This window comes from Babesia bigemina (genome assembly GCF_000981445.1).
Source record: "Babesia bigemina genome assembly Bbig001, chromosome : II".
Taxonomy (NCBI): Eukaryota; Apicomplexa; class Aconoidasida; order Piroplasmida; family Babesiidae; genus Babesia; species Babesia bigemina.
In genome coordinates this window covers 2,418,544-2,435,941 of record NC_027217.1, presented here as the reverse complement: position 1 = coordinate 2,435,941, position 17,398 = coordinate 2,418,544, and the positions used below count along the sequence as shown (strand labels likewise).

Here is a 17,398-nt window from a genome sequence, read left to right as displayed (position 1 = left end):
ATAATTGCATCCTTGCGCTGCGGCTCCAGGTCACGGCTACCTGCGTGTCTGAATCGCGATATGGGTGTGTGATATGGCGATGGCATCGGTACCCGGGTGCCGCTTTGCTGCTATCTGATTAGTAGACTTTATCTATTCGAATAGCAGCGAACATGCACAGTACGACAGACGTGTCGATATTTTTTTGCGCTCAGATGACGCAGCAACTTGGGCAGCATGAGCCGGGATGAGCCTAAATTTTCCGTGATATTGCTAAATGGCAATCGCAAACGTTATTCACGTGCACTGTTCGACTAATATTTGCGAGCTGCGGACGGCGTAAGAATTGCCGCGCGGCGCGCCCATGTCTCGTGGCGGTAGCTCTCGCGGTTGTTGTTAAGCTGCCCGCTAAGCGTTAAGGCTCTTCTTTACATTATATGTATTTTTATGTTTTGAACGTTTTGTCGAATTTGTAGAAGTGATTCTTGTGTCGTGTGTTACATCGGCGATATACTCGGCGGCAATGCATTGATCCGCTAATAAAGGGCTTTAGCAGGCTGTCTGCCGGTATCTATGGGTATACTTTTACACATCAGGTTGATTTAACACGATCTTTGCTGTCTGATGTCGTTGAAAAATGCTACGGCCCATGGAAGTCTCCCATTGTTCGGAGACGCCATGGCGCACTGTGAATCAAAAAAGACTCGTTACCGGTATCAAACGACGTATATTTCCGTCTTAATACCTCCCCCATGAAGTACACGGGTACCCGAGGTCTCTGTTCTGTCTTGCCGGATCTGCAACGCCAAGTTGTCGCGACGGAGACACGTCGTAAGGTCTCCATGCCATACTATAAATATAGCGGGGTTATAACCTATACCTATCACTTGCGCAATCTTCAGGACTTCAAAGTCAAACAATCACTTAGGGTGCATTTCAATTACGTTTGAAATCATTGACAATGAGAGAGGTTATTGCTGTTCACGTCGGCCAAGCCGGTGTCCAAGTCGGAAACGCAGTCTGGTAAGTACACTTCCATATCGGTACAATCGAAGTGTTTTGTGAGTAGAATCTTATTGGCGAGCTATTTAACGCCCAGATTGCTGTCTTGTGAAGTAGGAATGGCATTATTAATACATTAACTGTCAACGATTCGCGGGATATAATGCTTTCTCAGGGAGTTATTTTGCATCGAGCATGGAATAGCACCTGATGGAACCACGGAAAATAAGGAAGCCAGCGGATCCGGTGACGAAGACAAGGCTTTCCACGCCTTTTTCGCAGAGACCGCTTCCGGCAAACATGTAGGTTGTCATGATGTGACTACGTATGGGATGGCGAAGTTATCTTTCATGCCGCAATGTTGGTGTGGTAGAACATAGTTCGATATGCTGCAGTCATATGTTGATTTTTGGAGTGTTGTGAATTGAATGTGATGATTATATTAATGGTTTTGCGCTTTGGCGAAATGTGTTCGATTGCATTTCTTGATTGGTTTTAACACGGGCGCAGGTACCTAGGTGCTTATTTGTCGACCTTGAGCCCTCGGTTGTGGACGAAGTGCGCAGGGGCGCCTACAGTGGCCTGTTCCACCCTGAGCAGTTGATGTCCGGCAAAGAAGATGCAGCCAACAACTTCGCCCGCGGAAGGTACACCACTGGCAGCGAAATCATGAACCCCGCTATGGACCGCATTCGCAAGTTGAGTGACGCTTGTGACAGCATCCAAGGTTTCCTCTTCTTCTCGGCCGTCGGCGGTGGTACGGGTTCGGGTACCGGCAGCCTGCTGTTGGAGAACGTCGGAGCCGAATACGAGCGCAAGACCAAGCTGAACTTCTGCATATGGCCATCTCCCCAGGTGTCTACCGCGGTTGTTGAGCCCTACAACTCAGTCTTGTCCACTCACTCCTTGCTGGAGAACACTGACGTCGCCGTTGTCCTCGACAACGAGGCCATCTACTCCATCTGCAAGAAGAACCTCGACATTGGCCGTCCCATCTACAAGAACCTCAACCGCATCATTGCCCAGGTTATCTCCTCCTTGACAACTTCTCTGCGTTTCGACGGCGCTCTGAACGTTGACATGAACGAGTTCCAGACCAACTTGGTGCCATACCCCAGGATCCACTTCATGCTCTCGTCTTACGCCCCCATCATCAGCTCCCGCAAGGCCAAACACGAGTTCATGTCGGTGGCTGAAATCACCAACTCAGCTTTCGACACCGCTTCGATGATGGCGGAATGCGACCCCCGTCTCGGCCACTACATGGCCTGTTGCCTTATGTACCGCGGTGACGTTGTACCCAAGGACGTCAACTCTGCCATTGGACACGTTAAGAGCAAGAAGGCCGTGCGCTTTGTCGACTGGTCACCCACCGGTTTCAAGTTCGGCATCAACTACCAGCCGCCATGTGTCGTTCCCGGTGATGACCTCGCCAAGGTTAGCCGCGCCGTCTGCATGATCTCCAACTCCACCTCAATCTCCGAAGTTTTCATTCGCATGGACTCCAAATTTGACGTCATGTACGCCAAGAAGGCCTTCGTGCACTGGTACCTCGGAGAGGGAATGGAGGAGGGTGAGTTCGAAGAGGCCCGCGAGGACGTTGCCGCCCTCGAGAAGGACTACGAGGAGGCTATCAATAACTGAACTACCGATGTAATTTAACTGTCTTTTGTGCCCACATATGGTACACTTTCGAATAGAGCAGACGATTAGTTTAGAATCTTCATACAACTGGCGCTTCCATTCATCATGCACCGTTGCTACCGGGCGATCAGCTGGATTGGTTCGGGCGGTGTAGATGATTTTTGTTGACTTAACAAGGCGCATCTATAATAAAAAAAGATGCATTATAGCTACATTACGCACTGAGTTGCCAGCTATGTGGACCACGTGAAGCAGTGAGCGTATTGTGGGTGATACTGTGAGATGGTCGAAGATTACTCTTCGATTCTCAACCAGAATACTAGAACTCATTTTGCAGAGTATTACCAACAGTCTGGAAGTGAGAACATTTAATAATTATGGGCGCCACTTCATTGCGATTACAATTGTTACTGCGACATTAAAACACTACGCTGACGACAAGCCAGCGTATGCCCTTGGACGGAGAGCAGGGTATTTTTCATTGTTTATCTCTTCGGGAATCCTTTTACCAACAAGACTTTTCGTGGTTGCTCTAGAACTCTCACTTGAGTTAGCAAATGTCGCACGTATTTTACCCATCATCGCGTGAAATTTCTCAGGAAACATGGCCCAGAAAATGAAGAGGCCTACAAGAACTAGCAACATGGGAACAACTGCATAATGGGAACAACTGCATAACCGACTCGGTAATATAAACCCTGAAAACAAGTTGTGCCACAATCTTTGCACTTCATGGTGCAATTGCCGAATTCGTCGCGCTCTTCTCCGAAGTAGCATTTATATACAGTTTCTGGCTCGTGGCCATGGCATTTACCATCGTCGTGCTTGCGTATGTTACCCCGCTTATCGATGAGACCGTGGCCTCGACATTTGTCTGTGGGACATGGTTGTTCTCCAGGTTTGTTGAGGACAAACCCTTTACAAGTTCCTGCACCTTTACAAAAGCTACGAGGACACCACTCACAGCAGTTACAAAGTTCGTAACAACACCCACACTCACAATTACGACATGTGCACTTCACGTTTATGTCATGCTCTCCATTTATACCAGGTACTCTGTTTTCACATATTTTTTTGCATCGTCTGCATCCCACGGGGCAGCAGTTATCTCCCACGGCACCTGCCAACTTTTTACATCCTGAGCAAAGCTCGTTGACAGTAACAAACCTATTGCCACACCAAACCTTTGTAATTGTCCCACTCTTATCATGCTGCACATACTCTCCGTTAGAGGGAGTTGATGCCATGCTGGTGATTCTACACTTTATTTATCGCATATGCGATACATGACAAAGTGTGTTCCCCTTGTGTTTGGTACCGTACACTGCAGAGCAAATGGAATTGTTTAAGGAATCCGATGTTGTAGATGCATGGCACACCTGGTGAACATGAACTTGCAACACACTGCTACGAATCTGATACACATTAGTTATTGGCGTGACACAATAGTTAATGTCATGTTATGATTTAATGAACATCCGAAATCGTAGCTTCCGTGACTTAATATTCCAAGCTGGGCGCGGGGTGTATAAGGTAGCATTTGCATGACTTAAATAACGGGAGATGTATTGCATCTAATTTTGTAATTATGGCGCCATGAGATTAGTGACTAAGAATAAATACATCATGTTACTTCGTCTGGCAATGTGCACTCGATTTCCTAGGCAACAATGCAATTTTCCCCGCAGCACTCTGAGTTCACCAGCATTTGTGAAGCTACATTCTCCAACTACTACACCTTCAAAATCGACTTTATAAAGCTCAACTATTAGTTTGACTTATTGTTTTTAAAACACTTGATTGCTCTCTTTGATCTGTAAAGAACCATTTTATCTCACCAACTGCTTCAGTCGGTTTCAACCACCGTAGGCAATGGCCAATTAGGATGTAAGCTCCTAGAAAACATTGAATAAGCATTCATTGCCCGAATTAAAAAGTCTTCTGATCATTGGTAATGAAAACTTTCTCATGAATTTCCTTCTACGTGGTCACGGGGTTGCTGTTGTTACATTGCTACCACGCCTTTGCCAAAGTATCGTCATCACCCATTCTAGAACATCCAAAGATTGATACACCTCACAGCCTTCAGCCTTCAATCTGTCAATCCCGTGTTGTAAATGGTGTTTAAGCATGCAGTAGCGGCGGTAAGGCTTGAAGTGTTGTTCTCTCCAGCATGTTACCTACAAGATTCACATTACGCTGTTGTAACCAAAATGCCTTTGTCGCAATCCATCTCCATTGGTGATTTAGGCCTGATTTTATTAAAAGTCCAAACTGTGATGGAGTTCCTGTGAGTTGGTGTACTCATCCATTGGTGCGAAGTTGCACATTGTGAAATCATTATACTAGGATGTATTCAAAGGTAGCATGTGTTTGCCCTGAATACTGTAAATAGTTCATTATGTCACGCGATATAATCCAATCAAATTACGATTTATCGTGAATCGCAAACAACCACTCATCACCATCGACTTGGCATTTAACATATTGTCGGGCAACTGCAACATGTGGCGGCATCGTAATGATATGAATTTCTGTTGTTGAGTTATGATATACGTTGATAGTGGGGTAGGTAGCACAATGTGCGGCCACCGTTAGATATCCGCGATGCATGGACTTCAGTGGCTACGTTGCGCTGACAATGTTTTTTCCAGATCAACTCTGCAGGATGCTGCTATGAACAGATATGATATTTACGTTAATTATTGAGTAACAATAACATGGAAGCGCGCAGCATATTATGGCATCTAGGTTACTGCGTGTAACAGGTGCGCCCGATTGAGTCAGAATAGGTTACTGGATTTTTTAACTTCGATGTTTCAATGGTGGACATCTCACAAAATGTTACACATTAGTAATTCTGTAATGTGTTATTTTATTCATTTAGTGTGATTATTACGGATAAATTAATCGGCGATGGCCCTGTAGCTGAAGTTCTGGAATACAGGTTAGTGGAGTTGTACGAGCTCGTACGTGTCAGTCTGCAGATTGTGTGAACCATTAAGGCGGGTGCAGGAGCAAGCGACACAGGAATTGAACACAACGACGTTAGAGGCTTTGTATTGAGCATCGATGCATAGCTGACGTATACAAAAATGGCGCGTCGTTTCCCATAATGGTCAGCTCTCTAAGCAGTTGGCCAGCAAAGTCCGCAAGTTAACTTCCGTTTTCATGGTATATGTAGATACAATGAAAGGATTTAATTAACATGCTGTCAGGCCGAATCGGCTGCATTGGAACAAGCGGTTGCATGATGTTATGGTCGTGTCACTGTTAAGGTTTATGCGATGTTGGAGTGGCGTGAGCTGGTTGGGTCGGAATTTAACTCTCTAACCATACGCAGCTACTTTTCGCCCAATGGTTTTCATGTGAGCTGCGTGATTCCTCAAGGCACGATGGATGTGGACATTACTGCTGACAGCTACGATCTAGCTTTGCCATTGGCTATGAATATGATGGATCGCATGGAGCGTTTATGTGTTTAGATTTTGTATGGTCAAATCCGGAGGCATCTATGGGGTTTGAAAGACGTTTTTCACCAACTTTCAGGATTAGGCATTACTGATTTGTGAAGGAAGATAGAGGCAAATGTAAGCACCGATTTTTTTCGCCATTGTACTGTGTACTTTCTATTGCCCTACAAGTCCAGTCTCACGAGCAACCCAGGCAATTGCGCAAAGGTTGTGCCCCTAATAACAAAACTGTAACCAATGCAATGCCGTATAATAACAGTAACGTTTAAATCGGCCCATCGAACAGTCAAGGAGGGGAAATCTGATGAGCTAGGAGCACACCCACCAACAACAGCCCTGATGACGCTGATAATCCCGTTAATTCTGCACCTAGGTTACCATGCGGCTTCATAGAAACGCTTATTAACCCATTCAAGAGTGAAAGTCGTGAAATACATGCAGACGCAGTTCAACATGTCCCAATAGTTTTTCATTCAGATATTTCAGAGTGATTGCAACCGGTAGACGATGCAGTACCAGAGTAACAACCGATAAGTGTACCATATTGAGGTTTCATGCGTCATTTACACTGTCACCCTGTTGCAGTAGGTGCGTCAGCCTAACAAATAAGTATCCTCCAATATTTGAGCAACGCTGTTATGCAGTCATATATATTCATTTCACCTACTCCACATCGCCGTATACCCACGACATATCTCGTGCTGAAGCGTAAGGGGTGCCCATTCGCCAACATGGATTCTTGTACATGATGCTAGTTATTCCACCATGACCATCCCTGGGTAAGCGCTAAGTATGCTTCGTAGTTATCTATAAATCCATGGCTTTTGCACGCTGTAATGACAATTCACAAGGCAGCTGCACTAACAACCATCACAAGCTAGCAAACTACAATATGGGTGCAATAATAACTGAGACGCTGTGTTGGCTCATAGCGCCGTCGAAATAATCGACAGCATGCTATCATGAGAGCATACTCCTGCAGTGAGTCATTAGTGCCGTAACATGTATAAGGTGGGACGCCCTGAAAGTCAAAAGATGTAAGCAGAAGGCAGGACGTCCAGAAGGTAGCGCATTACGTGTCCTAGGTGGAATGCAACAGACTTGAGAGTAAAGCATAGTATGTAGTGCCCTGCTAAACTGATAAAATGAGCTACATACTACCAGGAAGCTGACTAACATACGCGGCTAGTAAAGCCATGAGTGCAGTCCATCGGGTGTATATAACGTCCCAGCAGGAGTAGCTGTAAATAAAACCCGTATAATAGAGGGAGTACGTCTATTGCATGATAGGCGTGAAACCCGGAGATCAGCGGGCTGATAACCTAGTGACTAGATATGCTAAGCATGTCTGGCAGGAAGCATAGGTTTGAATACCATTCTGCCAAGAGCTTGGCGTACAATTTTCGGATCGTTGTAGCGTAGCGATTTGTGAACCTATAATTTGCCATGGTAGTGCAGTTAGCAAGGTCGCTGAAGGACTTGTAGAAATTGTATCTACGAGATAGGTAATGGGGTTTTAATTTCATATTGGCACATCGGTTGCTTTGTGCTTGATCGAATGACCCATTACTCTGCTAAAGGAGAAGACATTGAGAAGCCATACGTTGTGGATGATTTTTTGTCTGAATTGTGGCTGTTATTGCAACCATATTACTAGGTTACTGCAACTCAACATCTTCTCTTTACCTTAAGCTTCTACAGTATAAACTACGGATCTTCCTGGATGTTTGCGTTGTATAAAACACCAAGCACAGCTAATCGGTGTTCAATGGACGCTGCACACGCATATGGTGATAACATGCATCGTCGCTACCATCGTGCATATCCGGTACTTTATGATTGCACTCCGTATCATCTCCATCATCATTATACCCATTTCTTTCAATTATTTCCGAATTTCCATCACTAGTATCGACTCCCGATGTGGTTGCTGAGTCAGATGTCTTTTTAACATCTGTTGGACCCTCGTGTTGAGATTCACGGTAGTCCTTTTTTGGAATACTACTCTGTGCATCCTGATCATTGTCATTCGTTGTTCCTTCAATAATGTTAGTCACATGACTCGGACCGCCGGTTGCAGTTACCACATGGTGTTTGGATTCATCATTAGGTTGAGTGACGTTAATACCCTCCCCGTGATTATACCCTATTGGATACTTCAAACCCTCCAAAAGGTTTTTTAACTTCCCCAAACCATTTTCTCCTTTAAGCCACTTGATTTCATTATTCCAGTCATCGAGCAGAGTCTTGTGCGGATCGTTCGGCAGTGTATAGATATTATCTCCAAACAACGTGAAACCGTATGGAAAAACATTTTTGGTGAAATAATCACCAAGTTCGGCATAATAACTGTTAATCATATGGTGATGCTTTTCCTTGTCGAATATACTCAGATATTTGTTGCCTCTATAGGGTGTAATTCCATCCAAAGCCTCCATTACATGGTCCAAATGACCTCTCAACCATGCCGCTGCCCTTTTCGTAAAACCAGCACTCTTAACCTCATTGCTAGCCCTTCTATAACCGGTGAACGAAAAAGCCCCACCTTTAAAAAGTTTGCCGAATGAATGCCTGAGAAATTGGCAATGATTGACCAAACCCTGCCAATCTATGAACCTCTTTTCCAGTCCCTCGTGCACTTCTAATGCGAGAACACTGCGTTCTGTCTTCACAGTCTCGCACAATGTATCAATCACTGCAAGAACGTTCGCAGCGTTCGGTTTGTCCGAGCCGCCGTGGGTAGGAAGTGCTGTTGTGGAAAATACATCACGGACAAGATTCCATTTAGTAGATTCTTTGTCCACTAGATTAGCGAGCTCTGTAAGCATGCTACGACCCTGATAGAAACCTGAACTATCATTATAGCCATATTTTATATCACCTTCCTGAAATCCACCAAGGAGAAGTTCTACGTTATTATGATTATGATGTTTTGATGTGCCAGTGAGATATTTTTGCAGGTCACCACCCCAGTTGCGTCCAAAAACATCTTTTCCATCATAACCAGGATAATCATTCTTCCAGCCCCCTCCGCCTTGCATTTTGAAATTCTGATTCACATCGTACCACAGGTAATATATAGCAGCATAGAACTTGGGGAGACAAAAAAGGAGAGCGTCGAGGATTTTTTCAGGGGTTGTCAAGCTTTCATCTTGCGGAATTGATGGACCGTTATTCGATTTCTTCCGCACCAACTTCCCGTAAAAAGCGTCAACTTTGAACAGAAACTTTAACAAATCGGAGCGGATTTTATCTTCGTTAATAGTCTTATAACATGGCTCAAGAAGCACACAAAGCTTTTTGACCACGTCAAGGAGCTTATTTTTTCCAGCCCCGCCATACAACCATTGGAAGAATACTAAACAGTCCTTTAGGTTATCAAAATAAAATCCTACCGCAGACGCCATCGTTGAACCGAGTATCACACCTACGCTAATGGAACAAATAGAGAACGAGACACGATCACCGAACAGGACGCAGCCCCGAGGGTTATTTCGTGTAACGCAGGTCAACTCTCTACAGTGATTATGCAACCATACAAAGTCGCTGCAAAACGCGACCAAACCACGAAAAGGTTAGGTGATTAGATTGCAAGGTGAAACGTTTAGTACCAAAATGCGTCACGCTAAAACTAGGCACGCACACAATCTAAATGGCGGACAAGAGAGCCCCCGATGTGCTTTGAAAAACCCAGCACAAAAAACTAAAGTCATATACGCCGGTTTGCCGAGGCGAACAGAATGAAACTGGCGCATCAATGTACCAAACCCGGGGCCTGCTTGTAGAGAGGCGGGAATACTGTGAGAAGACAGCAGACGTGTCGAGGATCACAAGCTGAAGACCGTGAAGTCTTATTGACGCTGAGGTGTGACGTCGACTAATAATACGTAGCAAATGTTTTGTGAGAAGTAGGGTTACACACGCGCAACGCGCCGTAGTTACACCACACCCGCGCGCGCTGCGTAACTATATACCCCAGTAAACCTCACATAGACATACACATGTTCACCGCGCGAATTGTCCTGGGCGTTAGGAAAACAAGCATAGAGTAATTTTATGTGTCTACTACTGTCAGCGTTGAATCTTTACCGAAAACGGTGGATGGTATTGGCTCAATGTACCTGTTAAACACTTCCCCGTAAGAAGGTCTTGTAGCCTACAACGAAACGCGTGCCAATTCAAGTCGCCAGTAACTCCTCTCATTTGGCGCGTACAGTCATATTTTTAAAATTTATTTCCCTCTATTCGTGTTGTCCGCATAGACACGCATTCTGACATACCCCTCAACGCGCTCCCTGTTCAGATACGTATAGCGCGATATACTCCTTTGACATGTATACAGCTTCCGTTCTGCTGCCCAACTGACGTGATGGTCAACGTCGCAGTGCGTTGCGTTCGCTGTTTTCACCCTCATTCGTTGCATAGAGGTTTGGGCTCTACGTCTGATTCCGTTATGACCTATAAACCGGCTCTATGAAATCGTTGATGCTGCATTGAGTCACATCAACCATTTCGTAGATTTATTAGCCGTAATGATGGAATGGACGGATGGCGTTAAAGGTGCTTTTATGTTCCCCGTGATTCATTGTTACTCTCCAAAAAAGTTAACATTAGATGAGACGCACAATTTTTTATGGATGACTATTTTATGATTGCAATAAATAACGTTGCCTTTCACATGTAAAATTCCGAATCGAATATATGGTGGGCAGTACAACACTAATCGATTTTCGCTAAAACTGTTTAACAAAGGTGATGCAGTTCTACGACACCGGCGACAGGTTGACGACAGCCAATACTGATCCGTTCAATGAATAGGAGACGATTATATGTATATGTGTTATAGTGTATTGCTAGTTAACGTACTGGTGAGAAAGATGAAAAGTGGGTTATGAAGTAGCGATGAGAGGAAATATAGCACCTGACAGACACGGTTTATGCATTGTAAACCAAGAGAGATTATACTTTCACCAAGTAAACGCGCTTGTGAAATGTGGAATCCTAACACGAATCGATGTGGATTCCCAAAACCAAACCAAAGTTAAGTTGACCGGTTAGAACATCGCACATCAACGCAAAAGTACGTCACGTCCAAATCATATTCAAATGTGTTGCCGATAGATTGTTATCCAGTTAACAATCTTGGCAATTAATGCTTTGACAATGGAATTAATGCGCACGTTTACAATAACTTCGTATCACCTACATGTAAATACATAATCTCCGTTATCTGCGGATTGAAGGATGCATACTGCTGGTAACAGACATCAGAACGTGGAAACGAGGCATTGTTATTTTGGCGTATAACATTATTCAGCTCAATTGGATCAACGTAATTGAATGGAAATTTCCTCGTCATGAGTTTCAAAGAACGTTTTCACTAGCCTCGCAGGGCTGAGTGTTGTTTGACCTATAGACGAAGATTGGGTATGGATTTGGCTAATTACAATGTACAATACCTGTAGGTGTTATTTGGCTTATCCTCTCCGTGGTTCTAGTAATATTTATTTTTGTATCCAAATCAGGTGCTTGGATTCTGATGTGATTCCTTTTCGTAAAAATCAAAAGCTGTAATATTATGAGATGCATACTTTATATTCAAGATGCACGTTTTGATAAGTACCCATATTCCCGAGGTTATGGCCATTGATCGCTACTCCGCCTTCCCCGTCCGAGGGATTAAGGTAGCTTCACATACTAGATGTATACTTTTCATCTCAATACATATTATCCGCCACCTCGCAACATGATGTTCTCATTATTGCAGTAACTGGTATAATGTACTACGTTCTTTATTTTTTTTTGGCTGCGTTGTGTCTGGTGGTGATTGGCCCGTCACGCTCGCTGTACTGCAGGAGTATGCTACAATCGAGTATATTACTGGATCGTATATAGCTGATTGCGATTTAACATTATCGGTAAAGTAATCCATCGACATATGTTTCACGGTATTTCCGTGTTGCGAAAATTTGAGCCAAGCTTTCCCCAGTACGTTCTTGTCGTCCTTCATATATGTCTACTCCTGTTGTATGTCGTTAGTGCGCTCGCCATATTGAATTATGCGAGTAGCAGGTTCCTTAGTTTGTAGCAATTGTTTTTAAATATTGTCACATACCCAGGCTACCTATGCTGCTCTATTCATGTCACCACGAATGTAATCTCACTTGCGTGTAGCAAGTGTTTAATTTCATGCTGACGTTTCGCGGGATTTCTTTAGAAAACGATGCTCAAATTCACTGTTATCCTGTTGCCCTCTGGGCATAATCCATCCACAACTAACTTGCCGTTTTGGCTCATATGAAATTTTAAGACAAGATGCCTAAATTTCACTCAAAATACGTACATGCAGTGTGCAACTCATAGAGCTATTGTCCCTCGTTTGTGACGTCGTGAACACTTCTTGGGGCACATCCGTGTTTGCCGTTCCCATACAAATTTGTTCCGCATTGATGGACAATGGGAATTTGGGAGCACCGACGTACATCGAGAAAGATTTGAACTGACTAGCAAGCATATACATGTTCAACAAAGTGGCAGAAGATCCCTGCAGCAGGGCTTAGATGCATAATGTGAGCACAATTAAAAACGTGGTGTTTGACATCAATCGTTGCAATTTAAGCATGAGTAGTAAGTTAGACAGGATAGAGCTGCACGAATACTTTCGGCAAAATACGCTATTCTGGAAAATATCACCGCCATATGTCGAAATGAGGATTACAAACCTAAACATTTTTATGGCAACGTGTACAAACGGCACAGCATGGGGAGCATGTAACGGAGCTAAATGACAGCCAAATCAACAACATGACAACGCCCAAAAGATGTCCTGTGCGCTGATTAACGTGGGTCCAATGCGCCATTATGAAACTGTGAATGACTCTTCCGCCCATATAGGATGAATCTCCTCATTGCTGGTATCCATAACGTATAGCAACACTAGGGAGTGAATATCTCAATCAAGACAGATACTGCGTACGTACTGAGCTATTATGACGTGTGAAAAGTAGCACAGGCTAGAAGTAACCACATGGAACTTATTTCAAAGGCCATAGAAAGCTGTTGGCTGGCGTTTACCCGATCGCCTATTACGCCTGATAAAGATTAACTTTTTTTATAAATCTGCCCAGTAAGAATTTACGTTGTCATGCTAAAAGATGTGTGATATGCCATTTTGTCACTTTTCGCTAGATTAGCAAGCCCATCATTCTGGGGTGAAACGAATTGTGTTTTGACTGTACTGTCGCACATAGTGCTTGTAATATCATGCACATATGAGTCATATGGATAGTTCCATTCAAAGCGATTTGATTGAGAATAATGCTGTGACGTTTAGTACCATACATGAAGCCTAATCCCGATCATTCTCTCCTGATACATTTGTTTCCATCTATGAATAACAGTTGATGAGACAGCCAATCTAGAACAAACTAGAACCATAGGATTACAGCAAAAATGGCAACGGAGGATCAAGGGGTTGCAACTAGAAAGACTGACTATACAGCGTTGGGAAAAGCGCTGTACTACCTTATCTCTTTCATCGAAGGCTACGACCAACAGGTGCTGTCCATGTGTATGAGGGCTTTCGAGTTGACTTTGGGTTTTTCCCAGTCGCAGTTGTCGACTTTGGCAACAGTGTCTACTATGTCCCGCATGGGTTGCTGCTTAATCTGGGGATTGCTGGCAGATCTGTATAAATCGAAACACGTGCTGGGAGCTGGTTTGTTAGTGATGGGTGTCGCCTCTATTTTCCTAAGTTCCGCGTCGCACTACAAAGTGGTGAGTTGTGATTATTACTCTTAATGCTTCTACAGATTGTGTTCTTGCGTTTCTTACACGGATTCGGATTCGCTTGCGTCTATCCCGTACAACAGAAGATTGTTGCAGATTCAACTAGTTCAGATGATGAAAAGAAACCACAGGGCAGCACGGGAGCAGCGGGCCCAACAGGATTAGTGGGACAAACGGGTTCAGCTGAGTCAAAGGCGGCTAGTAAGATATTCACCGGCCTACAAGCGTTGAATTGCATTGGACGATTGTTATGCGCCGTCATAACTACGCTTATTGCACGCAAAGTATTATTGGGATATTATGGCTGGCGTACTTCTTACGTGGTGTTGGGATACTTATGGATATTCTTTGCCATAGCTATTGTATTTGGAATGAACAAGAATGGTGATGACGTTCCTAAATCTCAACAATTCCAAAAACTTATATCAGACGCATTTTCAGAAGCTTTTACAAAGCCCACAACATGGCTATTAATATTGACAATATTCATCGCAGAAGCTCCTATGTGCGCGTTTAATTATATGACAATCTATCTGCAATACTTGGGAGTATCTGACACAATGGCAGGTGTTGCTATTGCCGTTACATTGATCGGTGGCGCAGCTGGAAGTGTGGCTGGGGGAGAATGCATAAAGAAAATTGTGGCTTTGTCGGAGGATTACGGTGAACTTGCTTCTGGAATCGCAGTGATGGTTGTACGACTACTTGTATGTTTATTATTCTTCTTAGGGAAGGCACCGTCTGGAAAGTTGCTTTGGTATCATTATGTAGAGCTGGCAACGCTAGGAGGAACATTAGTAACACTTGGTGGTGTAGATAGGGCTATGTTGAAAAAATCAATCGAAGATAAGCACCAGGCAACAGCATCTGCAATGGTTCGAACAATATCTGGCATTTCAAGTAGTATAATTCTCTTCCAGGTTTGTGCGTATTTGACCGAGAAGGTTTTTGGCTACGTCCCCTCTAGAGAGTCCTTTGAAACAATGGCAACGGAGATTAAAGAGAAGAATGCCGAAGCGTTGAGGAAGTCAATGATGTATATTATATTGGCAGGCACATTACTCAACGTTCTTTGCTATGCTGCATTGTTTGCTACATACCCGAAAACTAGGCAGGAGGTTGAAAAGAAAAACAAAACATCGTCAACATTAGAGCAAAAATCACGATGAACATTTCGATATATTCCCTTTATCATTTCAAGAACCATCGGACTTGTCTGTTTTTTGAGCAATTACGACAATTTGTACACTATTAACCACGTAGCTGTTTTATCAATAAAACTATCATTGATGTTACAGGCTATTCATAACCTTGATTGTATTCATATGGTGGTAGAAAACGTCCTTCTACCGCAGTAAATCCACAGCCAACAAATCAATAATGGCCCGTGCAGGATACGCGCTGTGGTTGACTGAGACATCCAATATGCTAATCACATTAAAATATGATTGAAAATACGAAGAATCCTCTGTTTACCAGTTGAAGTCTTGAAGGCAGATGCTCCACCGCATTCCATGAAATGCATTCAGGGAACGACGCCATATGGTTGTGTGATTGTATCAGTGTACTATAATGAATGCTGTCTGCAACATGACGATGCGTAGTATCCATCGGCACCGTTTTTTGCGGAAAACGGTCAAGTGAACCAAATATCCCCAACATGAACCATCCCGTCACTTCATGCACAACCACTAATCGCAGCGTCATGATAGATACGCAACCACGTAACACCGACACATGAGCACCCATGAACGTAACTAAACTCCACAGCTAAATAGCCGTATTTAAACGGAAACGAAACTGTGGATCGGGAAGTTTGACTACAGCATATGTTCTTGTTTCGAGGGTGACATGTCTATACGAGGCCGAAGGGATCATTACAAATAATGCCGTCAATGTTAGACCACTCGTTAAATACAGCACCTTGTAACCAACCCTACAGATTTTAGCGATATATTAGTTGAAATGTTCACACGTGTCATAAGTTAGTCATAACCTATTCTCTTGAGGTATTTGGTGTTGATGGCATCGATGGACAGGAACCCGGTGATGGCCATAGCAGTGGGCCATATGACCCACCAGAACATCTGCGACCCCTTCGCCCATATCCTGAAGAATGATATATATGCTCAAAATTGCTTCAACTTTGAAAACACAGCGCCATAGATTTTATGGCAACAACGGACACGACGTAACAACATGGTAATACGTGGATCAAGTATCAGCATGCATTTCAAGTGAAATACGATTTAACACATCCACAAATGCCAATAGTACATAGATATTTCATCGGGCTTTATAAGCCCTTGAACGACGTCAGTCATTTATGTAAGAGCAGCTGACCGGAATCACCAATGCCATTAATAACAGTCGCACCCCTAACAAACACAGCACGAGAGCCATTCCATGAGCATCACCTACCTCGCGTACCCCTGGTGAATCAGCGGGTAGCAAAACTTGAGCTGGAACGGCGATACCGCCTGGTGAAAATATCCTCCGGGCACATTACGCCTGTTTTTCCAAAGCATCTCATGCTCCGGCGGGAAGGGATACGAGCCCAACGGCTTCTGGTTGTGTTTTGACGTAATACGCTTGGGTATCTTGGAGTTGAGGTTGGCCGAAGCACGAGCGAAGAGCGCGAGGCCGCGCCTTTGCCCGGCAGATCCCATCATAGAGCTCATTGTCCCATCTGACTCTACCACCTGGAATATGCTATATTAAGCGTGTAATTACTCAGCGTTATCTGAGAAGTAACTCGTCGAGTGTCGCTGCATCCGACACCGGAGGCACACCACAGTGACGCGACACATCCACTAAATACATTACCATGTCTACGTGATACAGAACAACCCATTTTAGACAAACAGTTTGAGCGATATAATTGCCATGGCGTCGATCGCCGATTGCGTTAGTACATAGCCTCCGGGACCCCGAAGGCACAGAGCCATCATAGCGGTGGCTAAAAGCTTACTGCCTAACCCTAGATAGCTTTACGAGTACACATCGTCACTCAGTGTACCCACGTAACTTCGCCGAAGCCACAGTTCTAGCGCCCAAAGGTCAGATGCAGTAGCGGCCCTTCTCGAAGTGCTTGTTAGCAAAGTAAAGCGCGTTCAGCGCGGTGTAAGTAGTCAACGCGGTCACCACCCATATCCACCCCGTGGCTAGGAATCTGGCTTTCATTCTGCGAGTTCATGTGCATTGCGTAACGCGGCAGCCGAGCCTGTCGTCGCGGCGTGGCGCCCGAGCAACTTACATGGCCAGCTTTTGCGATAACGTAGGGTCGTAGTAGACATATCGAATCATGCGTTTCCGCCGCTCGGTCGCGGATTCGTCGGGCTTGGGGGCCGTGGACTCGATACCGGCCTTCTCGTACTCCTCCGTGACCTTCTCTATCAATTTTACGGGCTGCCGCCGGAATCGGCGCGCTTCGCGGATAGCCAGCAGAGGCGCCCTGCCGCGAAACGTGTTGAGCAACATATTAGGACTCAAACATTATATTGTGTGTCGTG

At 44.4% G+C, this 17,398-nt stretch overlaps 10 protein-coding genes across 10 annotated transcripts; 3 read left to right on the top strand and 7 right to left on the bottom strand.

Moving 5' to 3' along the window:
• Positions 1–940: 940 nt before the first annotated feature.
• BBBOND_0210860 (TUBULIN protein,putative) lies at positions 941–2,625 on the top strand (the record flags this gene model as incomplete). The annotated part of the gene is made up of 3 exons (XM_012912668.1): positions 941–1,002; positions 1,157–1,283; positions 1,492–2,625. The coding sequence occupies 3 exons, from the start codon at positions 941–943 to the stop codon at positions 2,623–2,625; spliced, it is 1,323 nt and encodes a 440-aa protein (XP_012768122.1).
• Positions 2,626–3,051: 426 nt separating this feature from the next.
• Positions 3,052–3,835, bottom strand: BBBOND_0210850 (hypothetical protein; the record flags this gene model as incomplete). The annotated part of the gene is made up of 4 exons (XM_012912667.1): positions 3,052–3,251; positions 3,344–3,553; positions 3,632–3,763; positions 3,793–3,835. The coding sequence occupies 4 exons, from the start codon at positions 3,833–3,835 to the stop codon at positions 3,052–3,054; spliced, it is 585 nt and encodes a 194-aa protein (XP_012768121.1).
• Positions 3,836–4,838: 1,003 nt separating this feature from the next.
• Positions 4,839–5,691, top strand: BBBOND_0210840 (hypothetical protein; the record flags this gene model as incomplete). Its single annotated transcript, XM_012912666.1, has 3 exons — positions 4,839–4,915; positions 5,513–5,594; positions 5,641–5,691. The coding sequence occupies 3 exons, from the start codon at positions 4,839–4,841 to the stop codon at positions 5,689–5,691; spliced, it is 210 nt and encodes a 69-aa protein (XP_012768120.1).
• Positions 5,692–7,420: 1,729 nt separating this feature from the next.
• BBBOND_0210830 (hypothetical protein) lies at positions 7,421–7,624 on the bottom strand (the record flags this gene model as incomplete). Its single annotated transcript, XM_012912665.1, has 1 exon — positions 7,421–7,624. The coding sequence occupies one exon, from the start codon at positions 7,622–7,624 to the stop codon at positions 7,421–7,423; it is 204 nt and encodes a 67-aa protein (XP_012768119.1).
• Positions 7,625–7,852: 228 nt separating this feature from the next.
• BBBOND_0210820 (hypothetical protein) lies at positions 7,853–9,505 on the bottom strand (the record flags this gene model as incomplete). The annotated part of the gene is made up of 1 exon (XM_012912664.1): positions 7,853–9,505. One exon carries the CDS (start codon positions 9,503–9,505, stop codon positions 7,853–7,855), a length of 1,653 nt encoding a protein of 550 aa, XP_012768118.1.
• A 2,351-nt stretch (positions 9,506–11,856) lies between these two features.
• Positions 11,857–12,108, bottom strand: BBBOND_0210810 (hypothetical protein; the record flags this gene model as incomplete). Its single annotated transcript, XM_012912663.1, has 1 exon — positions 11,857–12,108. The coding sequence occupies one exon, from the start codon at positions 12,106–12,108 to the stop codon at positions 11,857–11,859; it is 252 nt and encodes an 83-aa protein (XP_012768117.1).
• Positions 12,109–12,417: 309 nt separating this feature from the next.
• Positions 12,418–12,958, bottom strand: BBBOND_0210800 (hypothetical protein; the record flags this gene model as incomplete). The annotated part of the gene is made up of 2 exons (XM_012912662.1): positions 12,418–12,642; positions 12,941–12,958. The coding sequence occupies 2 exons, from the start codon at positions 12,956–12,958 to the stop codon at positions 12,418–12,420; spliced, it is 243 nt and encodes an 80-aa protein (XP_012768116.1).
• A 592-nt stretch (positions 12,959–13,550) lies between these two features.
• BBBOND_0210790 (MAJOR FACILITATOR SUPERFAMILY MEMBER protein,putative) lies at positions 13,551–15,055 on the top strand (the record flags this gene model as incomplete). Its single annotated transcript, XM_012912661.1, has 2 exons — positions 13,551–13,874; positions 13,910–15,055. The coding sequence occupies 2 exons, from the start codon at positions 13,551–13,553 to the stop codon at positions 15,053–15,055; spliced, it is 1,470 nt and encodes a 489-aa protein (XP_012768115.1).
• Positions 15,056–15,871: 816 nt separating this feature from the next.
• BBBOND_0210780 (hypothetical protein, conserved) lies at positions 15,872–16,567 on the bottom strand (the record flags this gene model as incomplete). The annotated part of the gene is made up of 2 exons (XM_012912660.1): positions 15,872–15,995; positions 16,308–16,567. 2 exons carry the CDS (start codon positions 16,565–16,567, stop codon positions 15,872–15,874), a joined length of 384 nt encoding a protein of 127 aa, XP_012768114.1.
• Positions 16,568–16,946: 379 nt separating this feature from the next.
• BBBOND_0210770 (hypothetical protein) lies at positions 16,947–17,366 on the bottom strand (the record flags this gene model as incomplete). Its single annotated transcript, XM_012912659.1, has 2 exons — positions 16,947–17,070; positions 17,143–17,366. 2 exons carry the CDS (start codon positions 17,364–17,366, stop codon positions 16,947–16,949), a joined length of 348 nt encoding a protein of 115 aa, XP_012768113.1.
• Between the last annotated feature and the right edge of the window lie 32 nt (positions 17,367–17,398).